Here is a 19,009-nt window from a genome sequence, read left to right as displayed (position 1 = left end):
TATGTTTTGCACTCTGTCCGCGTCCAGAATTTTCCAGAACGGCCTGTTATAGCGCCGCCAGGAGGCCGACTTTTGTAAACCACATTTTTTGATATTACTCCTCCAGATTCTGTCCAAAAATCCCGCAAATCACAGTATCTCTATAGTCATGTGTTCAAGACAGATCTGTCCGATATTTCATATTCCATCCTAATTGGTTAATCAACTAATCAAATGATTCCCGAGCGCGGCACGGCTGCAGCTAACCGCTCCATGAGATGGGGCAAATGCAGAGAACAAATTTCACTGCAGTAACGTGTGTCACAAATCGTATGACTTTGACTTTGACAGTCAAGCCACAGGATATGACAAATGTATGCTTGAAAAACACTGGCGCCGTCAAAGTGTGATTCCCAATCATATTACACACAAGTCCAAAGTAGGATCCACAACAGTAAGGCTTTGCCTTATTTGAACAATTCCTGTATTCAGATAACAGAATGCATCACCAGTAAGTACACATACTCCACACACACTCCACACACATAGTCCACTCCACACAAAGCAAAGAGACCTCATACATAGTTGGACACAGTTACCCAGGCCCTTGTACTTGATGGGTTTTAATAGCTCATCTCCTTGAGATCTTTGGGTTGAAGCTGCCTGTTCCCCAGGAAGGGTCTGAACCAACGGTTGTCGTTGTTGTCAAATTGATAGATATTCACACACACTCCACAAACTGTATTTTGTGCAAACGAGAGAGATTACAGTAGTCCATTCCTCCATGCAGATTTATGTAAGCCACTGTCAAGGTTTCGCACAACACAGAGGCCCGGCGGTGACACAAAGCAAAGTGCCCAAGAAGAGCCAATAGCACACGCAGAGCTAAAACACATTGGTACTGTACGTGTCAACCTCAGTGAGTCAGACCACATGCCACCCAACACACACTCATTGCTTGATGGACCACTCCTCATTCTTGTAATGAAGACATCAGTCATCACGACTTTGCGTGCGAGCACCCTCCAGTGAGCAGCCACCAGAAAGAGAATGATGGATCTCTCCGGCAGTGAAAGCTGCTGCTGCTGCGCTTATTCCACTCATACATATTGGTTTATAGCGTGAGATGGATCCAAGTGTAGAGAGAGAGAGAGAGAGAGAGGAGAGAGCTCCCGATGCAGAAATCCAGGCACGTGTTTGAGTCGTCCTTACCTGGCTGTGTGACACACTGGGTTTGTATAATAGAAACCAAAGGGACTGGTGGGCTCAACATCACCCAACACATTAACTCGTCTGCAAATCAAAGCAATGCTTTTGAGAGAGCCCAGATGGTGTGTGTGATTAGCCCAGCGGTGAAATCGTAACCAGCACATCATTATCCAGCGTCGTGGTTGTTAAAACAACGGTGCTATGCACGTCTTTGCTAGCGCCAACATAGTTGCGAGTAATGGCAGGCATATTAGTTGCAGATTCAGGAGGGAGGTATAGCTATTGATAGGCACTAGGCAGCTCCTACTGCTTTATGTTGGAACGCTAGGAGCAAAAGGCAAGCATGGCGCGATTCACACTAAAACTTATACAGTGGTGGAAAAAGTACTCACATTTTTCACTCAAGGAAAACTAATGTATCAATACTGCAATGTAGAAATACTCCTAAAAGTCCGGAATTCTAAATTGAGTAAAAGTACAAACGTATTGGCATCAAAAAGCCAAAGTAATCATTATACAGAATGTCCCATTTCAAGTTTTCGAAGTTAACGATCTTTTGAAAATAGCAGATCTACAAGCTCACAATGCGTCACGATGCGACACATTGTGAGCTTGTATAGTGAGCTTGTAGTAATAGGTAGTGGAGTCAAAGTACAATATTAGCCTCTGAAATGTAGTGGCGTAGAAGTAAAAGTACTGAAAATGGGAAATGCTCCAGTAAACCTCAAAATTGTACTTAAGTAAATGTAATTAGTTTCTTTCCACCACTGATCGTATGCGGCTCTACAGAATGTTGGAGAACCTGCATATCATTCCCACCCACGCATCCATACTGTATGTACAGTGTATATACAGTGTGTACAGTATATTACGCAATGTTGTTAACCCATTTTGACCTGAGATCAGATTCTAAAAATGTCTTCTACATCCCGACAGTTTTCTGAAAAAGCTATGTTTCCATGTCAGTCGTTCTTCGATTTTTCAAAAATAGCGGACCTACAAGCTCGTAGCGCGCCACCGGAGCTTGTAGATCTGTTATTTTTTAATAGCTAAAGCATAACATAATGCTTACACCAAAAGGGGTTCCCGCCCAAAATGGGTTAAATCAAATGGCTGATCTCTCTAACGACATTGTTAATGTATCAGTCAGTCTTTGCTGGAAGGAAGGTTACAGTGACGGCAAAAAGCCTGGTGTGTGTTTGTGATCGATCTCCTCTATATTGACCCTGATAGACCCTCCAGAAATACAGCAAAAATCCTAAAGGGCGAGGTCGCGTGCATGCATCCGCTTGGGTGACGGCAGACTGCTTAGCGAGCGCTGGCACTTTGGCATGGGGGGTCAGATCAACATATGGAATGAATTCTGTACTGGCCATATATGGAGCGTGTCTTGAGTGTACAGGGTTTGATGAGGTCAGATCAACATATGGAATGTCAAAACAGGTCAGCTCCATATATGGAGATATAATGGTGGCAGCGGGGCAGTGTTTTGAGTGTACAGGGTTTGATGAGGTCTGGCCATATATGGAGCGTGTCTTGAGTCTACAGGGTTTGATGAGGGCCCAGGTAGGGCCGGGCCTTAATTTTCAGCCTGTTGAGAACTCTAGTTTTCGCCGGCTGCCAGGCGCAGCACTCTAGACGGGGCGGGCCCGTCTAGAGTTTGAATTGACAGGTATCAGTCAAAAGGGAGACATTGAAGAGGTGGGGGCGGACAACATATGGAATGTCAGGTCAGCTCCATATATGGAGATTTAAGGGTTTGAGGTCAGATGTAGAGTCTTCATAGTAATCTGCGACCTATGGTCGCAATAATAATAATACAATACAAAGCTAATCTCATATCATGTAAATCTGAAAGTCAACGATGATTTCAGAAGAATTTATCCTAAATGTGGTGCTTACAGACATTGGAAAGGGGCATCAAAAGGTCTTTGAGAATAGTACATTTGTACGCATGATTGATTTGTTTCATAGAATTCACATGAAATACATTACAGATATACAATCCCCTTAAAATGTATGGTAATCTTGCATTGTACATGCTGGCTTTGTGCTTCCACTTTAATCGTGCTTGCCAATGTTTGTACATGGGTGACGGGTCTAAAGCAAATCACATATACCGGTTAAAACAGCAACACTTATTTCACTGTAAGTCAAATATGGATTTTATGTTGCCTTTATGACCTCCGTCCATGTCATGTACGATTAACAGCAGCTGCAAAGTACTTGGTGGGGTTTGCCAGGGAACCAACTCATCTGTTGTATTTTTTTTCTACGTGGTCCCCTGCTAAATAATGGAAGAGTTGGTAACCAAATGGAGCCTTATAGATCTATAACTCTTAACTCGCGGGTCCATTTGGCTTCATTTTACACTCTCAAGAGTTAGAAGAATTATTATTTTGATTGACGTTTGCCTGATATCTCTCCTAATGGTATACTACATCAATACAGCATGGAAATGTGGACAAAAATCTTATCCAACGATAACAAAATATTAAAAGTTTCGGCCGGGTCTGAGAGGCTAAATGACATGAAATGGTGGTCCGTGGCTCAAATGCTGAATAAATAATGGAGCTTGGAATGAAAAGGGTTGGTTCTTAACCTCACGACACCAGGCTTTCCACATCGGAGGAAAGCCTGGTATGTGTTTCTAAATCACTGTGTGATCCAGTCTAGATGGATGGTAAAATCTAAAAACAAGACAAAACAAAAACTCTCTTTCCGGTGGTGGTTTCCTGTTTTTTTGGCGTCGCTTTTAGTTTCCAGTTTGTTTTTAGTCTCGCCAGTCTCAACGAGTTGGAATAAAAGATGGATATACCAAACAAACTATTACTTGAAAAAACGTGTCGGATTCATACATTTTTATTGGGTAGGCCCTAAAATGTGATGTTCTTGATCACAACAGCCTGACAACCACAAACCAGTGACTATAAGTTACCATGCGCTCTCGACAGGATCATAAACCCAAAAAGGTTAAGTGGTTCTCAAACGGTTTATTTTTTGCTTTTTTTGTTTTTTGAAAATGTTTTGAAATAATATTAAAAACCAAATGTAGGAAACAAAAACTAAGGGGACCCATAACAATGTGTCCGCGACCCACACATGAGTCCCGTCCCAGTGTTTGGGAACCAGTGCGTTAGTGGCCTTCCACAGATCCAGGGCTACTCCACAGTGTGTGTCTAGCATACAGTGTTAGCGTTGTTGGCCCAGCGCTGGAGTATAACTGCACACTGTCGTGTTCTATTTTAGTTTCAAAGTTGTACCCTGGAGGAGTCACAGAGGGCCTGAATAATCTCAGAGGGAATGCACACACAATAATTTACAGTATGATAAAAAAAAGAGTCACCAATACACTAATACAGTCAAGACTCCATGTACTGTAGGTTTAAAGGACAACTTCACCTGTGCTGTTTACTTTCTATGTAGTTTACCTTTAAGCCTTGTATGTGTAATGGAGACCAATGTTCCTTTGCCTAATTAGTAACTCTCCTCACCTGGTAGCCTCACCAGGGTATTTAATAGGTGATTAGTTTGGTCAGAGTCAGTTCAGTTCAGTTCAAGCCAGCACACTGTCAAGAGCTCACTCACTGCATGTTGAGTTAACCCTTTCTCTCAGGCCTTGGACAGGATAAGTCTGTAAGTTTGTGTTAATTGTTAAACTTTATGGCTCTTAAAGCATATCTTAGCTCTTAAAACAATATGCTTGTAAGTTGGTTTGATCATTTCTAAAATGTTTTGTAATTTGATTAATTGAATGCATCTAGTACAGTGAGCACATGTTATTTTTGTAAGCTTGTGTGATGCATAACAAGGACTAATGTTTTGGTTTATGATTGTACTGTATTTGACACAAATGTCTGTGTTTTCTGTATTGCAGTTTTACAAATTTAAGTTATCACCAGTAAAGAACCTAGACCAAGTCACTGCTTTTTGGAGCTTTATTGGGAACTTTGTTAGCTGTCTGCCAAGCCATACAGACTGTACACCAAACGTATAGTAAGGGCAGAACATCACCACTTTCCAACCTATCTTCATATATTTGGTACTCACTAATGATCATGATAAAACACTACATTTGTTTTTGTCTGTGTCTCATAGGAGGGGTTGTGGGCCGTGGGGAATCCCACGGCCCACAAGCTAATAGAAACTGCAAGGCTTTCTATTCCTGAAAAGTTGTAATGCGATAATGGAAGAAATAGTTCTCACGATGATAAATATCTAAATGTATTTACGATGATGTAACTGGAAGATGGGTTTCTGAACTGCCCACAGCCCTTATATGAGACACAGACTGCCTCATAGAAGTGCTATTTTATCATGAACAATAAAATGAGTACCACAGACGAATAACAGTCTAAGTCCACACTATTGATCCATAATATATAAATGATAGATAAGGGTTCAGGACACCGAGGCCTTTTCGTGGAGGGGTCAGTCTGAAATTTGGACTTAGACTGTTTTTCGTCTGTGGTACTCAATTAAGGACCAATTAAATTGTACTTGTTCGTATAAGGCGGGTGTAACACCCAAATAAAGGGATACACACAAAGGATATATATTGCATAATGTCATGTTGCAATAGAGTCTTGAGTCTGGTTAGGTTTTAGAACATATACCACACTCCATCCTTGTGTTCTTGTCACATAATGTGAAACTTATGGTCCATTGCAGTCTTACAAAATCAGACAAGCCCAATTTAATACTAAGCGTGTGATATCATACTGCGGAAAATAACTTTTGAAAATGTTCGCTTGTTATAATGGCATTTCCAAAATAGACGCCAGTAGAAATTCTACGGTATATCCTTTCCTTCGGTACATGAAAGTAGGCTGAATAATCTTCCGTCTCTCCTTCTTTAACTGCCACTGAATAATGTTATTTAAATCTTGTCGTAACATGTTGGGAATTAACAGATTACTCGTAACATAATTGCAGGAATGTAATTACTGTACTTTAATGTGGTAATTGTTCCCTCGTTACCATATAGCACACACACACACACACACACACACACACACACACACACACACACACACACAGCAGACAGTTTTCTTGGTTGATTTGTTTCCAATGAGTCTCACCAAAGGCATATGCTCGCCGAATTCAAAGGGGAAAGGAGGAGAAAGCCACTGAAATGTAGACGATTATGTTGGTCTGGGCTCGTTTGATAACTGAAAATGTTGACATTTAGAAGAGTAATAAAAATGTGAGTGTCTGACCTACTTACACCAGGTGCTGGGGGAGAGTACAAAGCTGAGCTGTTGTATTACATTCAGTGTTTAAGGGTCTTTATTCCATTTTTATGTTTATCTTTTTATTCAGGCGACCATCTGGCCAAACACTAACCTTGAATCCGTTCTAAAACACACAGGTCCATTCATAAACCACTGAGAAAATGTACAGGCTGTTTACAAAATTACAACATAAGAGATTTCGCTTTACGACCTGTTTTAAATGTTATTATTTCAGCAATTGGTGATCTAGCACATTTACTGTGCAGTATGTAAACAAGTCTCCACCAGGCCAGGTTGCCTACCCAGGCATTTTGAAAACCAATCGTAACCACGGACATGTTTTGTACCAATTTGCGTGAGTATTTGACATAAGCTGTAGGAATACTGTAGTAACAACAACAGTGTTTTGAAGACAAATTTGACTACACAACCTACAATTTGAGAATGATAGGCCAAAGGTGAATAGCCCTGTGAAGAGCTGTGAAGGTGAAGAGCGCCACCATGAGGCCGATCAGTCCAACAGTGCTAGAGATTAGCTGCTCACAGACAGAAATGAGAAATATTTAAACTTGTACTGTAAGTTACATAATATATTATATTATGCTATATTAACAAACTATATGTAGTTAACTAGTATATTAAATAATATCAACTAACTGCGCACCCAGTGTTGATTTCGTCGACTAAAACTAGGACGAAAAATGTTCAGCGACTACCTTTTTTCACTGATGAAAACTAAATAAAAACTAAGCTATGATGACACTAAGATTAAATGTACTGACAATTTCATCAACAAATAAAAAATGTCTAGTGGAGGGATAAGTGGAGAAGAGATCCAGTAGAACTAAAAGACAATGTTTGGGTGTTGCACTCTGAAAATAGCAGCTATTTTCAGCGTAAAATCAGGCATTGCGTCGCCATCACGACCCGTTAAAATAAATTGGTGACAAAATCAACTAGATTTAGTCGACAAATCTACTAACGTTTCAGATAAAATATAAAATGTGACTAAAACTAAATGACATTTTATTCAAAAGACTTGCTGTCTATATCAACACTGACTGAAACCCCCAGGGGGGTTCCTTATCAGAGCCGGTGGTTTAGATAAACCTCAACTATTTTCCCCAAATTGCTTAATTTTTTAGGTAGGCCTACTGTATAGTGGTTATTTACTTTTCTGCCTTGTTCAATAAATGTTACAAAATGTACCAGCATGTAATCAATGTTATCTCTTCAATGGAAAAAAAATTGTGAAATTCAGAAACTATTTTTTGAGGTGTATTGTGTGAACTTAAATGGCGAGTATAATGTAATTTTAGATAAAATAAACGGCATAGTGAGTTTCAAAAGGGTGAGTTACCCCGTGCTGAATACCTAGCAACTTCACAGATTTGTAGAGTGTTGTTCCACTCCGCTTCAGCTTAAATGGCAATGAATGAAAAGTAAAAACATAGGCAGAGAACTACTAAAAGCGAGGTTCTCAAACATTTTCGTCATCTGAAAAGATGCATGGGACCCCATACAGTATATGAGAGATGCTGTTATATGTTATATTCAATATTCATATTATATTAATGTTTCCCTTTTATATATATATATATATATATATACACACACACACACACACACACACTACACTATACATTGCATACTCTTACAGTAGGTAAGTGACAATTCTCTCCTAATGGCTACTACTAGCGGTCAAAATTTGACTGGCATGGTCCTCAATAACTTCTAACAACTTTCAACCTGACGTCCCATTTTGGTCACATCCTTTATCCTTATATGCACTGTAGGTCAGGGTTTCTCAAAGTGGGTGCCGTGACACAAGTCCAGGGGTGCCGCAGAATACGTATCACTTCAGTTTAACCACTTAGACCGTCTACTCTAGACTTTGTGCGTTCTTTTTCAATCCAGTCTCTTCACAAAAAAAGCAGATCTACAAGCTCACAACGCGTCGCATTGAGACGCGCTGTGAGCTTTAGATCGAGCTCCCCCCAGAATATAGGATGCTGGGGGTCAAATGGTTAAACGCCAGGTAAAAAAAAGTTCTGTCCTAATGGAAACGGAACTTAGAGGGGAAAGTTTCATTTATGTACTGTACATGGCGTAATATATATATATGACATAAGCTTGTATAACGTCATTCACGGGTGCCATGGCGTGGATGATAGCGTTTTTTACAGGGGTGACCTGAACAAAAAAATAATAAGTTTGAGAACCACAGCTGTATGACATTTTTCAAACATATATCCAATCAACAAGCTCATGCATCGTGCGACGCGATGCCTCTTTCAGCTTGTAGTTTGGGCTATTTTTGGCCACGTTGACAGATGGAGCATAACAACGTGGCTAAAGTGGTTAATGAGCAGCCTTGTTGGACTAGAGATGCATTCTTCTTACTTGTATTGAGTTGCTCCATTGTACTCTGTCCTTCTGAGCTGGCACTGTAGACATTTCACTAGCAGCTCCAAATGATTCTCAGGAGGCCAGAGTCGTGCGTCCCATTCCAGTCAAAGACTGTACAATTTAGCAAATAATAGGCTCAGTGGTGGGAAAAGTACTCACGTGTTTTACTCAAGTGCAATACTGAAATGTAGAAATACTTTGTTACGAGTAAAAGTCCGGAATTCAAAATGTACTTAAGAGTATTGGCATCAAAATGTACTTAAAGTACCAAAAGTTTAAGTGCTCATGATGCAGAATGTCTCATTTCAAATTTTCAAATGTATAAACATCTTTTGAAAATAGCCGTTCTACAAGCCCCCATCACAACGCATTGTGAGCTTCTTGATCGGCTATCTTCAAATGGCCGAAATGCATAGGACTGAAGTGGTTAATGAATCTACAAAGTAACTAGTAACTAAAGTTTTCAAATAATTGTATTGGAGTAAAAGTATAATATTCTGCCTCTGAGATATGTAGTGAAGTAGATAGTAAATGTACTTGCTTAGTAACTTTCCACCTAGGCTTCCTTCCATTCTGTTATCTGTCTATCTATCAGTGCACAGATGGTCCTTGCTCTTGTATCTGGTGTGGCTGCAGAGGGCCAGTACCCTTTTTTAATTTATATTTTGAAGTTACTGAGATTTAATAGAACAATATATTATAACACTCTGCCGATGAAAACATTTTTGTCCAGTGTAAAATATTTTTATATGGGCATTAAAGTGCCCTTGACCAAAGGCTCTAATGCATCAACTGCTACCACTGTTCAGTTGCCAAAAATACAGATCTTTGGTCAGGCCATATTTTATATTACGAGCGGGGTTGATGGAGAAAAAAAAGTCAAGGAAAGCGAAACAATGTGAATATATGAATTCCGTCAGCAGTGCCAAGTTCCAGAGCAGTGATAGCATTAAAAACATAAGCCCATTCATTCCACTGTCATTCTTGAAGCCACAACAGTCAAATTCTGCTCAGTCTTAACAGGCCACGCCTCAGGTTGTACAGGTTTTGCTTTGCGTTGTTTAAGTGCCGTGTTTACGTTGACTTTGTGCCCTCTCTGCCGACGATGCGTTCACGCTACGGATCACAACAAACTAAAGGGTGGCAACCACAGAGCTATAATATATCTAGAGAACGGATCGAGGAACGATCAGCCCCCGCATACCGATACCGATATGTCCATACCGAGCTTTTAGGCAGCATCATCAGCTTTTCTGATGTATCGTAACAACTCTGGCGACATCCCAGCTGTATGTCCCTCACACCCTTGTACAAGTACATCACTCTTGTCGAACAACTCTGGTGACATCACTGCTGTCGTACAAGTACATCACTCTGGACGGAGCCAGATGTTCCAGCTGTCTCGGTTGTCGTACAGCTGTGCTCTGAAACGGTGTATAATATGCAAAGGGCAGAGTGCATGAAATCACATGCCTTTCCATGTCCAGCACAACCGACAAAACATGACACAAGCGCTCGGGCGCGTGCGCGCACACACGCACGCACGCACGCACGCACGCACGCACGCACACGCATGTGCACGCGCACACACACACACGCGGGCTCGAACCGACATGGCCGAACAGACAGCTGGCGTTATTACCCCCTAAATGACTTATCTGTGTAGCACGGTGCTGAATAATAAGAAGCAAAGCCAACTGTCTGAAATGGAACACGATCAGCATGCCATCATTTCATATCACGGCGCTGTGATTATAACCAAATAAATCACGACAAACAGTTGTCGTTAAACAACACACCACGTCAAGAGTGGCCCACCCGGTCCACGTGCTATTTCAAAATAACATCAGACAAACTGACAGTCTGCTTAATCCAGTAAATGGTCATATTATACAGAACTGTGCAGTGTTACAGCAGGGCCATGTGTTTCCACGACGACGTGCATCATTTTAATCTGACGACGCCATTGGTTTGATGAAGCAGGAGTACAATGTGAACTGTCTAAACAGTGTGGGACCGTTTCCCTCCTCCACTGTCTCCACAAATACATTAGGCCTTAAAACAGTGGTTCCCAAACGTTTTAGTGTGTGACCCAAAAGAGAAACTAGAAGTGTGCCCGGGAACAAACTAGTGATAATAACAGATCTACAAGCTCACAACGTGTCGCTTCACGCCGCGATGTGAGCTTGTCACTTACTTCTCTTCTCTCTTTTTTAATTTTTGTTTAAAAATTCATATTTTTACATGTAGGAAAAGAAAATGGGATTTTTACTCAAGTCGTGACCCACAAAGATTGGTCCGTGATCCACAAATGGGTCCCGACCCATTGTTTGGGAACCAGTGCCTTAAAACATTCAGCACAAAGGAGGACGCAGCATGTACTGTAACACAAGCATTTATCACCCACCACTGTATACTGTATATATACACACACCCATGCACAATAGATCAACTGAAAGAAGACTTACAATACGTTGCTGTCCCACAGTGCACAGTAAGGATTCAAGGTTCCCTGGAAGACACACAAAGAAGGAAGACTCATGTTAGTCAAGTTAATCATGTAGTGGTGGTGGTGGTGGTGGTGGTGGTGATGATGGTGGTGGTGATGATGATGATGATGATGGTGGTGGTGGTGGTGGTGGTGATGATGATGATGATGGTGGTGGTGGTGGTGGTGGTGGTGGTCGCTGTCATGACGATGGTCATCATCATGCATCAAAGCAGCTTGGTTGTTGAGCGTCGGCGTTGACATCCTCACATTATGTTCTTTTGTCTCAGTGGTGGGGAAAAGAATACTGACTTCTTTCTATTAAAGACCTATATTGAGTGATTTAACTCAATTCAAATATCACTTTTTTTTTTTAAACGTAGGTTTCGTTTTTGGCTAGAGGGCCCAGTCTTCATCCAATCAGGATGAGAGGGGCCTTCCTCCAATCGTGTACATGTGCACATCTTGTTACTGGGGCAGACCGGGGGGTTTTCCAAATCATCCAAATCACTGAATGCTCCTTTAAGTAAAAGTATAAACACTGCAATGTAGAAATACTCTTATATGTACTGTGGGGTGGTTCAGGGGTAGAGTGGGTAAAATGTACTGTGGGGCGGTTCAGGGGTAGAGTGGGTAAAATGTACTGTGGGGTGGTTCAGGGGTAGAGTGGGTAAAATGTACTGTGGGGCGGTTCAGGGGTAGAGTGGGTAAAATGTACTGTGGGGTGGTTCAGGGGTAGAGTGGGTAAAATGTACTGTGGGGTGGTTCAGGGGTAGAGTGGGTAAAATGTACTGTGGGGCGGTTCAGGAGTAGAGTGGCCGCTGGCCGGTAGAGTGGCCGGTAGAGTGGCCGGATGGAGACCAAGGTTCCCAGTTCAGTCCCAGCCTAGGCTCCCCCCCGAGTTACAGTAGTGTCGAAGTGTCCTTGAGCAGCTTTTATGTGACACTGTGCATCGCGATGACGAAGCAGGGCCGAAATTTACGAAGAAACATAAAAAGGTTGAAATATTATGGGAGATAGGAGGTTTCTGTCACAGCAGCAACGCTGCAAATGTGCTCATTTGTCACGATTTCACATACAGTAATATCTGTCCTTTAGAAACGTCTATCACGAGCAGAACACAATCTGCAGCGCATCGTAAACTATAGACTACTGTACAGTACACCCGTGGCATGTACTGCATCACCTTGCAGTATCCACGTGCACACACACACACACACACACACACCCTCACCCTCACGTGCGTGCCGCGTGCATGTCTCCTTTATCTCTAAGATGAATACAAAACACTGGGGTTGGGGAAAGCATTGTCCTTGTGCAATGTACCACGCACACTATAGCAAAAGCCTCAACATTAATTCAACTACACATTTAATATACACTTACACTTTTTACAGTGTGGCATGACGCTGACAATCTGGAGAACAGACGCAGTGTATGCACTGTGGGCATGCAAACTGGAACCGTATAAACCAGCAGCATTTGAGCCACGGACCACCATTTGGTGGGATTTAATTAGCCTTGCAGACCCCACAACCATTTTTTTCTTTTTATCGTTGTGGTACCATATGAGAGATAACAGGCAAACATTTGATCAAAATAACATCTTGTAAATTAAGTAATGCTTAAGAGCTCTCAAGAGTTAAAGATCTACAGTATAAGGGTCCATTTGGTTATTATTAACTCTACATCAATTAGCTGGGGACCACCTGGAACCCCCCTCAAGGTGGTCCCTGGGTCACTGGTTGAGAACCACTGGTGTAAACATTAACCGTAGTAGTTAAACTACACGCAGCTTTTTGCTCTTTGAGATAATAATACCCTGAGGTAAATTGCTAGGAGCATGAGTCATTCCTGCGTCTCCCAGTTGAAGTGCTTACGTTTGCCAGGTGAGCCAGCTCAATCTCTAAGTGAGACTCCACCACGACCCTGGGCTCAGGTCTGACCGTGACGGCGATGACCTTGGAGTTCACGACCGTGTGGTTCCTGTGTGTGAAGCAGAGACACAAAAACAAGCCCGTCACTGTGTGTTGATTTTGAATAATGTTTTAGCTGTGTTCCCTGTTTTACACCGATGCAAAAACGGACAGGCATTATTATACGCATGGTAAGCAGTTGTAATCTAATATTACTCTCCTCCTATAAAAAACTTCCTGACAGACTTTGAAGATATATACCTGAAGCCTTTGTTTACTCCAGTTATAGCACGTCTAGGATGAAAAGAGATGAAAATAAACAAATAGCGCGTGAATGTGCGTCTAGGAACCAATAGGCAGAACCGAAATGGAATTATTTGTATGGGTATCGCTAACCGGTACCCACCATGTTGTTATCGGTTCCTACTTGGAACCGAGTTTCGGTAAATGTTTTAGTTTTAGGTCTAGTTTTAGTCAAATAAATGTACAGTTGTTTTTTGTTGGACGAAAATGGACGATATGCAAGCCGATTGTGAGCTTGTAGATCTGCTTTTTTCAAAATGGTGTTTGCCCATCCAGACATCCAATAACAGTTATTTAACTGTCATGCAGTAGACAATTTTAACGTTCATACAAAACTGGACACTTCCAGGGATAGTTTGTTGTGAAGTGCTATAATAGGCTGATATGTGGTCCTTACTTTGGTGATGGCAGCATGAGTCCAAGGGTCTTGTAAAGGACCGTTCCTAGAATGAAGACCGGAGAACCGTCCATATCTAACGGGAGGAAAACAACGGTTTAGCTCTGCTGTCTGGATGTCATTCTGACACGGTCGCTGTGTCTCATGACAAAACCATTGCTACAAAGATTTGGCCTGATTACAGTAGATGAGTTAAACCAATCTTATCAAGACAAATGTATAACTCATTGAGAGCTGTTCTGTGCCAATGTGCAAAGCAAAAAGTAAATAGCACACAGCACTAGTATACACTTTTGCCTATAATAACAATACTAAAAGGATAACACAAAATGCCCCGGGGGCTTGTTTCCATTGTACTCAATTCATCAGTAAGATACATACAATACATACATTACATAACGGTAAAAGCTCCAGTATAACTTTAGGGGACCATGTAGGGGAATGGGAGGAATCCGAAAAGTTTTGGCTCAGGCCACGGCACCCCTGAATGACATTGTTACTTTATAGAACCTTACATTTATGTCATAATACGGTACGTAAGTATGTCAATCTCCCCCCTAACAGATACAGTATGTGTCACGACTCACAAGGGAAAACTTGAGAGAATAGTAGTTTCCATTACGACAGATTGAAAATAACTTAATACTTGGTCATTGAACCACTTGAACCCCAGCATCCCTAACATTCAACAAAAACAGCCGACTTACAAGCTCACAACGCGTCACATTGTGACGTGTTGTGAGCTTGTAGACCGGCTATTTTTGGCGACGCTTACTTACTCTGTGAAGTAGGCCAGGGTTTAAGTGGCTACTTTAAGTGGCTAAACTGAAGTGATATCGATGAATTCCAAATATTATCAACATATTGACACCCCGGGACTTGTGTCACGGCACCCACTTGATGCGAGGCGTGCTTCCTAGTTCCTTTGAAGCACGAAACAGTTTTTCTGTGCACTCCAATTTACGTGACCAATTTACCCTGTTCGTCTATTCGTGCCATTTTTACTGTACTCTGATCTTGCACTTTGTAAGTCGCTCTGGAGAAGAGCATTTGCTAAATTCCCTAAATTAATATAAAATATATATATAATTGTATATTATTATAATTTCCTGCAACTGATACCGATTTTTATCTCCTGTTTTGGACGGGCGCTAAACTCTCTTCTTCGCTCGGCTTCTTTCACTGTCCAAATTAGAGTGCCTGCGATTAGACGCGAGGCGTACATCCCAAATCAATCGCTCATTTCCTTATCTTTGATGTACCCCGAGATAAGACTGATTACCAATTAACCAAATTGTCTGGCACTGGGACTGGTATATATATATATACGCACTGGATTGGGATATACTCTCTGGCCTTTGGCTTATAGCTTGAAAGGATATGCCGAAAGAGTGCTGAGTCAATGGAAAAATACATTAATGACAGAACAAGCGGAGGCGAGCGCGCACAGGGGCAGCGATCAAAGACTGGATGCTCGGTTTTCATGTCCTACAAATAACGTTGGGCCGCCATGGCACGAAGACAACGCATTGCTCATCCCGGCCGTTTCCCCCTCGATGTAAATCAACGGTGATTTAGAGGCTTTGTCTGGCGTCATATTTTATGTTCTGTTCCATTGTAGTAAATATTGTGGGATCATCCGTCGTTATGCAGTCATCCCTGGATTAAACCTGGCACGAGACAGCTTCCTGCTACATTCATATCCTTCCACGAGTGCTATTAAGCCATTTTGAGACCACGTGTCTTCTAAATCCTAAAACAAGTTTCTGAAAAACACTTTTTGTTACTATATCAGTGGTTCTCAAACTTTCAGGGACCTCCACAGAAGCAAAGCTTTGAGTTAAATAATTATATATATTATTATATAATATTATATAATATTTAAATATTTAAAATTCAAAGATCGGAATTTTCTGAAATAGCAGATCTACAAGCTCATAGCGCAGCACAAAGTGACGCGCTATGAGCTTGTATATCTGCTGTTTTTCAATAGCCAAATAAATCTAAATTCACAGCTGCTTTCCCGGTTTTAATGGGGTTAACTGAAACACTGAGAAACTGTGCGCACGCACACACACACACACACACACACACACACACACACACACACACACACACACACACACACACACACACACACAAAACCCTACAAGTTACATAATGGTATAGCATAATAGCTAATCCAATTTAAAGTTTAAATTAAATTTCTCCAGTGCCTATACAGGTACCTGTGATTTTTGGCATTCATATGGGGACATAATGAATGGTGCTGACATCCAGCTATCCCAGGGCGAACGGAATTTAATCATACGTCTAACTGCCGGGCTACACTGGGGACGGAACTGCCGCGGAATTGCTCCAGCGGAATCCGCGGGAGCCCGCAACGGTACGCTGTCGCTATAATCAATGGAACCCGGCTACGCCGGACGGGGATGCAGCGCGCAGGTTAGGCGTAAGCTCCGCGCGTGAACCTTTTTTTGTGCTCCACTTTTCCACGTGTCTGCGGAGGAGGATTACGCAGCCCTTCAGAGAAAAAACAAAACTGTAAATACAGAACTCGCCGCGGGACGGACTAATTGGTGCAGCCTCCTATAGCTGCTTCGGTCATATACGGTTCCATTCGGCTCCAGAGTAGCCCTGTGTATACCTGAGCAGTGGTTCCCAAAGAGATCAGATTCTTAAACATTTGTTTACTAATTCATGGAATTTCTTTGATCTTTCTTTGATTTCTTTATGAATTTACAGATTTAAAAAAATTGTTTTTAAATAATAATCATTCAAAACAAAATCCCATAAAAATCTGTCCGCAACCCAACAAATGGATCCCGAGTCAGTTGTTTGTGAAACAGTGTCTCAGAGTGCCAAGTTCAGAGCGTTATGCAGAGCCACATTTACCTGCTGACTGAGAAACAAAGATGCCCTTTGGGATGACCACTTTATCCTCCGAGTTCCTGGCCCAGTCCACCATGCCTTTACGACCCTTCATGGGGAAGTTGATATCGGTCATCACAGACACTGCCGGAAGTCTCTGAATGCTGGCCACTGCAGAAAGACATGGACAATACCATCAGTACACACTGTATTTATTAGACATAGACAATATACCATCAGTACACACTGTATTTCATCCATCCAATTTCATAGGCAGTACTGTACTGTACGTAGGCCTACAGTACGGGCTAGGCATAATCTCACAGCCTATGCAACTGAAGTTGCTATGCTGTTTTTGAGCGGTGCCAAACCGCTCCAATGAGTGACCGAGTGTGTATGTCTGTATGTATGTCTGAGTACGAGGCCTCAACAGCTGCAATACTGCTGGGTGACCTAAAGTGGCACTGTTGAGCAGCCTAAAGGGCCATTCACACTGAGCACTTCTGCAGCCAGCCAGCAGTGCTGTTGAGCAGCCTGCACGGTTCAGTTCACAGGGTGTGATGTTTTAGTTTCACACTGTGATGGGAAAGTACACTTAAAGTAGGCCTATACTTAATAGTTTTTCACAGCTATCCTTTTATTACACTATGCATGAACCCCAGCGTTCGCATATCTCACCACATGACATAACAATGACGAAACCCAACAGTAATGCCACTGATCAAAGTTAGCCACTCACTGTTAATCTCAAGTCTCATGGACCTGTCTGGGTCTTACTAGTGTGGATAAAAGGGCTGTTCTCATCGAGCACGGCCCTTAGTAGTTAGTAGTTACTTTGTAGATTTTGATTATTATTATTACAAAACATACATTAAACATTTCAGCTGTACAGTATATACTTTCTGGCCATTTGAAAATACCCGATCTACAGTACAAGCTTACAATGTGTCGCATGACTAGCATTGCGTTGTGATACGAGGCATCTTCTGAAATGAGACATTCTGCATAGTGAGTACTTTATATACTTTATATACTTTTCCTACATTGTGATGGCAAAATACTTTTGTACTTTTACTCATGTACATTTTGAATTCTGGACATTTACTTGTAATATTCCTAGATTGCAGTATTGATACTTTTACTTAAGTAAAACATTTTGAGTACTTTTTCCACCACTGGAGAATTGAGCTAACGAAGGCTGTCTAGTACCGACTCCAATAGGTCAACGAAGTTAAAGTGGTGAAGAATGATCGTCGTCGTGACGTGATCGCACTCTGTCTGTCCTGACAAGACCTCATAACAATGATGAAACCTCGCAGTAACGCAATCAAAGTTACTCATCATTCTTAATCTCTCAAGTCTCACGGAGCTGTCAAGGTCTCTCGCGTACAAGAGAATCGTATCGTTGTTGTGTTGTTGCGGGAGCATTCTGTCTGCCTCGATTAAACTAAAGCCTCTTTCGACATTATTCACGGATCAAAAGCTTTCGCCCAGAAGTGCAGATGGCCCTTGCCCTTGCGCACGCACGCACGCACGCACGCACGCACGCAGCACGCACGCACGCACAACGGGCCCGTTCCCAATCAAAGATACAATTAGCCGCTGGCAACTGCTAGTCAGGTAATCTCCATAATTATCATTTCATCTTCCCTAGTGGGTCTGCTGCAAAACAGCTGCTCCAATGCCACCGTAGCGATGGCCCGGTAAATGCCAAAGGATCAATATTGAAGAGGATGGGCACTCAGTCAGCGCCACCAAAATGAGGGTAAAAAGAGCTCTGTAATGTCGCAGGCATATCGCATCACTCAGGTCCATGTCAGGTGGTACTCTAATGGCGAGGAGGGGGAATGTGAGGCTAATCCCGCCATTGATGCAACAGTGGCATTGTTCCTCGCGCTCCGCCTGCAGTATACAATTTGAAGCCTGGAAGGACTCCATGCAGGAGTGTTTAAATCTCTGCCGACAGAGTGTGTGTGTGTGTGTGTGTGTGTGTGTGTGTGTGTGTGTGTGTGTGTGTGTGTGTGTGTGTGTGTGTGTGTGTGTGTGTGTGTGTGTGTGTGTGTGTGTGTGTGTGTGTGTGTGTGTGTGTGTGTGTGTGTGTGTGTGTGCGTGTGTGTGTGAGGACCCTTTTCCTGGGCTTAAGGTCCCTGCAGACTGCTGCGTTTTAGGATTTTTTCCCCCCCTGCGTTTTTCTGCTGTTTTT

At 42.1% G+C, this 19,009-nt stretch overlaps 1 protein-coding gene across 1 annotated transcript in view; it reads right to left on the bottom strand.

Annotated features, from left to right (window-relative positions):
* adgrb3 (adhesion G protein-coupled receptor B3) overlaps window positions 1–19,009 on the bottom strand; it is a gene marked incomplete at its 5' end in the record, with an annotated part of 229,890 nt that overhangs the window by 68,698 nt on the left and 142,183 nt on the right. Inside the window, 4 exons of the mRNA XM_079513219.1 lie at window positions 11,300–11,343; window positions 13,200–13,305; window positions 13,936–14,011; window positions 16,825–16,977. Of these exons, the coding sequence (XP_079369345.1) occupies window positions 11,300–11,343; window positions 13,200–13,305; window positions 13,936–14,011; window positions 16,825–16,977 (379 nt within the window). The remainder of the gene's footprint in view (window positions 1–11,299; window positions 11,344–13,199; window positions 13,306–13,935; window positions 14,012–16,824; window positions 16,978–19,009) is intronic.

Source organism: Electrona antarctica, assembly GCF_951216825.1.
Source record: "Electrona antarctica genome assembly, chromosome: 10".
In the NCBI taxonomy this organism is placed as follows: Eukaryota; Metazoa; Chordata; class Actinopteri; order Myctophiformes; family Myctophidae; genus Electrona; species Electrona antarctica.
The sequence above is the reverse complement of the archived record's forward strand: the minus strand, read 5'-3'. Positions and strand labels throughout refer to the sequence as shown.